The 8,313-nt window shown below is 53.1% G+C and overlaps 1 protein-coding gene across 5 annotated transcripts in view; it reads right to left on the reverse strand.

Annotated features, from left to right (window-relative positions):
- Window positions 1-7,762, reverse strand: part of NAV2 (neuron navigator 2) — a 390,162-nt gene extending 382,400 nt beyond the window's left edge. For all 5 annotated transcript variants that reach the window (XM_046685992.1, XM_046685993.1, XM_046685991.1 and 2 more), the window contains exon 1: window positions 7,039-7,762. In XM_046685992.1, coding sequence (XP_046541948.1) covers window positions 7,039-7,296 — 258 coding nt within the window. In that variant the 5' untranslated portion in view covers window positions 7,297-7,762. The remainder of the gene's footprint in view (window positions 1-7,038) is intronic.
- Between the last annotated feature and the right edge of the window lie 551 nt (window positions 7,763-8,313).

An 8,313-nucleotide genomic window follows, 5' to 3' on the forward strand; every position in this document is an offset into this window, starting at 1 on the left:
CCACTCACCAGCTGGGCTACTTGGAAAAGTAGCTTAACCTCTCTCTGCCTTGGTTTCATTAAAAAGTATTTAGGATGTAAAATGCTTAAACCAGTGTCTCATTCATAACAATTGCCTCTATTAAGCTCCACAATAACTCTTCAAAAAAGGTAGAGCAAGTGTTATTCTCTCCCTTTGACAGATGAAGTGAAGCTCGAAAGACAATGTGACTTGTGGAAGGTCATGCCACAAAGTGTCAAAAGAGACAGAACTAGAAGCAAAGTTGTTGACTCCCAGAGCTGTCATTTCCATTTCTCTTCAGGAAGCAGCATCCACCTCACGGGATGTTGGCGGGATTAAATGGAACGATGCATGTCTGGTGCTATGCATTTTGCTGCTACAGAGGCTATGTGCAATCAGTGTCAGCAAACATCGTTATAATTATTTTTATTGTGTCACACTGCCATGAGTAACTGATTTTGTTCAAAGGCCCTGAAAGAACCCTGGGAGGTAGGCTCATAATTATCTTGACCATGCCCCCATTTCTACCCTATCTTCTCTCCTACCAGGCGAGGGGGAGGGGCAGGTGTTGGAGCAGCCCCAAATTCACTGAAGGTATTACGGTTTCACTTGAAAAGAGAGACAAAATATTCTGAGGCTGTGCGGCCATTGTTTGTAAAACACAAGGGAGGGCCTGTTTTCCTTGGGAAAGGGAACACCAAGTCATGAGTCATTCTTTGGGTTGTGTGTGGGCGACTTGGGGTTCCTGTGAAAACTTTTGTGTCACTCACCATTGTCTTGTGTGGACTCAAGCACAAAAGCCTGACCCCGTTTTGTTCCCCAAATCACATGGCCCGTTCTGCCCAAGACATTCTAGGAACGCACTGTCCACCTCCTTCAACAATGTGACCAAGAGACAGAGTCACCATTGAAATCGGCCCCGTGGCCATTAGTAAAACACCATTGGGCAGCTGGCCATGGCTTGGGGCACCTTAATGACCAAAACTGATCACAAGGTCCAGCTCCCACCACAACGATGCCAGCCTCGAGGAAAGAGGGCTTTCCTTCTGCCCTCAGAACAATGAAGAGCCATTCAGAAGCTCGATCAATGGGACCGTTCCATTCTTGGTCCTGAGCAGAGCCATCAGACTGGCAGCTCCACTCAGCCACCTCTGCAGTGCTGGCTCAGACTGCGTGTACAAAGGAGGCTTCCCATAAGCTTGGTTTGCAGCAGATCCCTGACTCGGTTAGTGCTGCAGAGACGGCATGCCTGGGACCAAAATGTGGAGGTTTCATTTCACAAGTCTGGATATGACTCATTGAGGGGATATTGTTCTTAATTTACTCTTGCTCCCCGTTCATATAAGCAAAGCCCTGCTCTCCTCTCTGCTTTCGCAGTGCAAACCGTCTGTCCTTCCATGTAACAACTGTGCACCTGGGAGGCAGAGAGGTAGGGTGGAAAGAATGTGAGCTTGGAATGAGGCAGATCTGGTTTCCAAACTTGGCTCAGACCTTGGGTAATAAAAAATAGGGAAGACCACTATTCCTTGCTTATTACGTGCCAGGCACTGTGCTCAGCAACCCACCTGTGTTATCTCACCAAATCCTCACAGCCAACCTATACGCATCACCATCTCTGCTTCGTTGATGAAGACACTGACACTTAGAGATCTTAAGTCACCTGCCCAAAGCCTAGATTCGAAGCCAGTTCTGTCTCTCAATGAGCCGTGTAAAACTGCTTCCAAAAGATCATCTTACATTTTACCTAGTTTCTTGTGTCTCGAATTAAATTACACATACACACATACATACACACACACATAAAGAGCACCTCAGACTACCTGGCACATAGCACATGCTCCACAAATGCTCCCTTCCGGCTACTGAGGCTGGTTCCAAGAAATAAGATCTCTGACCTTAAGCCAAAATCTCCCTGGGTGGTTTGGCTTTTTCAGACTGGCTTCAGAAGCTTCACGAAGGCCTAATTAAAACACCTCTCTCAAAGTTACATCTCTTATGTCTTACAAGTAAATAAAATGGGACACCAAGACTGGGTGCTTCAATCTTGGTCACAGAGGAAGAGAGTGTGAGAGGTGGGAAGCAGATCCAGCTATTCTGAAAGCGGGAAGTTGGCTGTAATTCCTCCAGCCTGGCCTCTGATGTGTGTCTGCTTACATGTGCTCATTACTTTAAGCTGTTCCATGTGTATACACTTGTATGTGTGTGTGTCTGTGTGTATATACGCACATCCAGCAGTAGATGTATTCATATACATGTAGACACACGTAATGATACCCTAAATAAGCCACCAGTCCACCCTTAAAGTGTCTTCAGAAGATGAACCCATGGAATGAGCAATGACATGTGAACTATAAACATTCTTGCATGTTGGCAGATAACCATGCTACACATTCCACTCCAAGAACTGAGGAAGAGAAGAAAGGGGATAACACAATAGCAGAAAAATGCACTAATCAAATCCATAATCAACTTTGATGATGGAGCAAGGATTCTAATCAAAACACCATGGGGCAAAGTTGCAACAGGTTGTCAGCTTGGATCTGCGCTCTCTTCCCAGCAGCCTCGCCTGCGCTTTCTTTTTAAACATCTAAAACACCCATGGAGGATTTCAATCACTTCGAATTACTCCTTTAAAGAAACGAGTTGCAAGTTGAACACCAGGCTCCTACAACCAGGAAATATCAAAGTACTAGATATATAATTTTTTTTCCTGCAACTGCTTCTTAAAAATAGGCTAATCTCTCCTCAAAGAGCTCACGAGCATTCCTTATCTGAAGGTCGGCCGCAGAGGGTTTCTGAACCAACACAGAGCACGTCTCTAAAACAATTCTTTGCACATGGTCATAATTTATACACCATGTTAACAGAGCAGATGCTATAAATGTTCGTTCTTGGGGGAAGGCCCAGGCATCCTAGGACCAGGAAGGGAATTCGGGAGGATGTTCTGCAGCAGAGCACAGTTCCCCACACCGGGGGTCAAGCCCCAGCTGTAGGTTTCTGGGAGAGATTCAAGGTGAAGGGCTTAGGGAGGAGACGGTGGGGCCGCACCTAAGAGCTATCTGCTGGTTACGTTAGGTCTTTTCACACGTGATGGAGATGGAGAGCAGGTTTGGGGAGACCGGGGAGTCACTGGCAGAAGAGAGCTGCTACATAATAAAAGCAGCCCTGAGAATAGCCTCCTTTCCCGTGTAAGTACCACGGTGAAAATTCTGAACCCCAAGCTAATGATAATAATCACCATCATCTCCCAAGGGTCTGTTATGAACCCGGTCTCTTATGCATACTATCTCCCCAGCTTCTCATAATCAGCCCCCACGCTCAGAATTACTATCCACCAGGAAGCCACATGCAAATCCGATCCTTCACCTGTGAGAAGCCTTTGTTCTTTTCTCATCATTGCCTCTTAAAAGGAAGATGCCAGACACAGAGTGATTACCTGTTGCACGAAGGTGCGGCTTCCCCCGGCTCTGCACCACTGCGCAGCCCTTCTCCTCATCCTTCCCTATCATGCCCATCTCACCTCCTCCCCTCCCCACCCAGCCATTCCTGCCCATATCTGAAGCCCAGCTACCTCCTGCCTCCTTCACGAGGCCCTCTGGATTTCTCTAGGCATCGTGGCCCTTCCCTTCCTTTGAGCCCCAAGCACACCTCTCAGCCTTCTCTGTGTTGTGCCCTGTTGCCCTTCGTACATCAGTTATGCCTCCTAGCTAGACTATCAAATCCCCAAGGCCCAGGCCATGTCTTCTTCACCCTGTGCATCTGCCAGAGCATGATAGAGAGGGGCAGAAGAGTGGGAAGACCAGCAACCTTGAACCAGACCCACGTGAGCCAGGCTCGCTGCTCTGCCACAGTGGAGCAGGACAACCTGGAGCAAGTTCCCCTACCTTGCTGAGTCTCACTTACTCTTTTAGCCCATTGGTTAGAGCAAGTGGTCTTCTAAATCAGGGCCTGCCAGTGATCAGGAAGCCTGAGGTTATCTCCGTACGGCATCATGGTTAAGGACATGGAGGCCACAGCCAGGCTGTCTAAGTTCTCATTCTACTTCTGCTACTCACAAGGCTACTAACCTGGTCTTTGCCTCAGTTTCCTCATGCGTAAAACGAAAATAACACTTATCTCATTGGACTGTTGTAAGAATCAAACCAGGTATTTTATGTAATGTCTTTAGAACAATTTCTGGCACATAGGAAGTACTATGTAATGGTTTGCCATTATTATATTATATTACAGAAAATGTCATATCTGCTTTAAGTGTTACTGTGAGCGTGAAATCAGATCATACGTAAAGAGACTGGCACATCAGGTACTCATGCCCTTCCCTCATTGTCCCACCGTGCCTGGTACAGCACTAGGCACATGATAGATGCTCTGTAAATCCTTGTTATGCACACTATCTGCATAACAGATATGTTATGTCTGTTAACATAGATAGAGAACCAGATGATATCCTCTCCAGGGCTCAAGAATGTAAGTTATGTCTTTTCTCACTTAGCGACTATTAGATCTAGGGTCAACACACCCTATCTCTCAGGTTAGCAATATAAATCGTTAATTTTATTAAGTGTTCCTTATTTGCCAAAAACTTGGCTAAAACACTTCACATATGTTATTTTTCTTAATCCTCACAATTTGTGTGGTTGTTTATGCCCATTTTTACAGATGGGAACAAAAGCCCAGAGAGGTTAATTGACTGGGTCACCCAGCTAGCCCGTGGCAGAGACAGGACACCATGGATATCCACCTGACTTTAAAACCTGTGCTACTGGCAGTGGTACAACCCAGCCTTCTGCCAAAACCCCAGGAATAAAAGGGCAGTCAGAGGTCCCAGGATATCATTTGCCATTTAATTCATCATTTCCTGAGTATCTTCTAGTGATAAATACCAGGTTTTGGATTGGGGACTACCAGATGTCGAGCCAGACACAGTCATCAAGCCGTTATGGAGAGACTTTCCTGGAAGAATGGGCACCGCGTGAGGCGGAGTGGGAGGGAGCTCTGTCCAAAGAAGGGAAACCCCCTTTGCCAAGGTCACTTTGCTGCCAGGGTGGGGCAGTGAGAACAAGGATGTGCCACCTGCCACAAAGAAGAGCCCCCAGGAAGCCTAGACATAGATAGGAAAGGGCAGGCTGGTGAGAAGCAGGATAGCCACGGGGAAGGGGCCCATTTCCTGAGCTGTCCATCCAAAGCATCCTCATAGGGGTGGGGCAGGTGGAATGGGGGCATTCTGGGAACTGTGGGCCAAAGGCGAGGGAGGAGAAGCTTGAGGGAATGAGACCTCCCCCCCCCCCCCCCCGCAGCTGGAGGATATTTATCCAGGGAGGAGGGTGATGAATCACCTTTCCAGCGCCTGCCCACTGCAAGTCCTCCGACAATGTTTGTTAAATGAAGGGTCACATGAGCAAAGGCAGAACAGCTGCCTGGAGAGGAACAATCCCAGCGTCCACCTTCCCTCTCATTCCTCCAGTCCTCCTCATCAGCCCCAAGGGTGTGTGTCACATCCCGGGTCACTGCTCTGGCCTCCCACACACCACCCACCACTCCTCAGAAGCCCCACCTCCAAGGATAAAGGGAAGACTCTCAGAGGAGTGTACCCCGAGCTCATTCCCACATCAGAGCCCACCGGACAAACCTTTTGGCTAACTGCAGAAAAAGAGAGCCGAGCACAAACCCTAGCAGAGACAGGCCAGGGAGCACTGGGGAAATCTTGCCTTCCTCCCACACGGCATCACTCAAACCTGTCAGCTTCCCAAAATGTTTAGCAAGTGCAGCAGCAAGGGGCAAGCTTATCAGCCTGGTGTGGCAGCTTAATCTGCTTGAAGGGTCTTCTCCAGCCCAGAGTTCCAAAAGTCTGCTTACAATTAGCTTCCAGCTCCAGTTCCTCCATCAGAAAGGCTAGGAATGTGTTGAGTTCTAGCCTCTGATCAGCGAAAGCTCCAGGAGAAGGTGGAGACAGTGTCAGCCGAGAATCAATTGCCAAAAAGGTCAGCTGGTCTGTTGCCACTTCTCTGACACCAGCCCCAAACCACCGCCCCCTCTGCTTCCCGCCTCTCCTGACCAGGACAGTCACATCCGCCAGGTCCGCCTGTCCCCAAAAGTCCCTGCTGACTGACTGCCAAGAAAATCCAGCATGCCCCTGCTCCCTCCTACCAGAAGAGGGAAAAAAAAAGCAGCAGGGAGGGCAAGGGGCCAAGAGAACCTGATTGGCCTTTGCTGGTTTCCTTAAAAGAGATTGCAGGGCCAGGGTCTGTCACCCAGCCAATTGCGGGATGCAGGCTCTCTCTGGAAAGGTAGGGTCACCACTTCTTTTCAAGCCACCCCTCACCCCTAGTCACCCAGGCTACCAGCACCAGGATCTACTACCCAGGAAGGAGGGGCTTAGCTTCGGGCCGCCATTCTGAGGCAGCCACCCAACCCCACCGCAACAGCCAGCCAAGACGCTAGGCGTCTCCAGCTGCCCGTCTCAGCTGGTGCACCGGGCACTCCTACCGCAGTCCGAGCGCCGTGCCCGGAATCCTGTCAGCCCCAGCAATGGGGCAGGGGCAGGCATCTCCCAGCCAGGGGAGCAGGTTCGCTGCCACCCCCAGCCCCCTTTTCCTGGATCTGGCAGTCAGGCCAGGGGGCCTTGAGCCCAACGAGGCCTCGGACCATTCCTTGGCAGGGACAGAATCTCTGCAGAACTGACAGACAGTCAGCCGCTGCATTAGACACTGCCTTCTTCGGGCCAACCCCTCAACACGGAGGACCTGACATTTCCAGTGCTGCACACGTTTTTTTTGTGTGTGTCCCCCAGAAGGAAGCCGCAGGCGTGAGGGCATCCGGGTCTCCAAGAGCTCCTTAAGGCAAACCTCAGGCACCCGGGCCACACCCACCGGCCAGCCCACTCTCCTCGCGCATCCCCCAGTCCGCCGACCTAAGTAGAACGTTTCCCTCCTCCAGCCACAAGGTATCCCTTTCCCTCATCCAGCCATGCCACCCTTCCCCAAAAAAAGTATGCACCCATCCCCCCAGAACAGTGCCCCGGCACCCAGCGCCTCTCACCTGGGTATCCAACCCGTTTTCCACTGAGCCGCTCTTCCGCAGCGGGAGCCCCTCCCCCGCCGGCTCCTGCAGCCCCTGCGATTTCAGCGGGATCTGGCTAGGGTAGGCGGTCTTGCTCACCTCCACCTTGCTTCCCAACTTGAGGTAGCAGGGCTGGGGGCCGGCCCGGGCTGGGGGCACGTGCAGGATGGGCGCGGCGCTGTGCACGGGTTTGGGCAGTCCCGACTTCATTTTGGAGGCGACCAGGATGGCCGGCATCTTCTCCCGGGGCTTCGGCTTTCCCAGCACGTCCCTGGCAGCGGCGGCGGAGGCGACCGCTAAAGGCAGCGCGGGCAGCAGAGCAGGCGCCGGGCCTTGGCCCGCGAGGCGCCCACCACCAGCGGAGGAAAAAAAAAGAAGAAATCCCCGAGTCGGGGAGCTCGGAGCAATCCGGCGAGCGCGCCTTTGGGGCGTCGGGATGGGGCGGAAGACTGGTCGCGGCGCTCAGCTGGTCCCACCTGGACAGATGCTGCAATCAGGTCTCACGCCCCTCCTGGGCGGCCTGTTCAAGGCCTCCGGGCGCTCAGGAGCTTTTGCCTCTTGAGATTCTCCTCCTGGGAACCCGAGGTTTGGAAGCCCATATTAACTTGTCACTGCATCTCCGAAGTGAGGAGGCCCCTTTGGAAGAGGAGCGGCGGGGACGCACGCCTCCCGCTGCGGGAGGCTGTGGGTGTGAGCCGGCGAGGGAAGGAGCGAGCAGCGAGGGGAGCGAAGGAGCGAGCGACGGAGGAAGGAGAGAGAGGGCGCACAGAGCCCAAGACGCCTCTACCGAGAGGCAGCTGCCGCCCCGATCACCAGCACCGCAGTGTCACTCGCGACGCAGAGGCGCGGCGAGAGCCCCCGAAAGGTCTCTCTAGGCGTGACAGTCGGTCACCGCCGCCCAGAAGCCCCCCGGACAGATAGCACCTTAGCGCCTGCGGATGTGCACATGCTCCGTGCGCTACAGCGCAGCAAGGCTGTGGCCGCGGGGCGCGGGCGCCGGGCCGCGCCGCGGGCGGGCAGGGCAGGGCTGCGCTCGCTAGCGGCCGCCGCGCTTCCCGGGAAGGCTGCGCTGGCTGCGGGGCTCGGCGCGGGGGAGGACAGGCTGCGGCCGGCGCGGCTGCGGCGCGCGCTGACAGCCCGGGCCGCCCCGGCGCGCCCATTGGTCCGCGGCGCGCCAATCAGCGGCCGCGGCTCGCACTGCAAAGGGGGCGTGGCCTCAACTCCCGGGCCGCGGCCGAAACTCTGGGGCCGCGC

The sequence above is a fragment of the Equus quagga genome, chromosome 14 (genome assembly GCF_021613505.1).
Source record: "Equus quagga isolate Etosha38 chromosome 14, UCLA_HA_Equagga_1.0, whole genome shotgun sequence".
Taxonomy (NCBI): domain Eukaryota; kingdom Metazoa; phylum Chordata; class Mammalia; order Perissodactyla; family Equidae; genus Equus; species Equus quagga.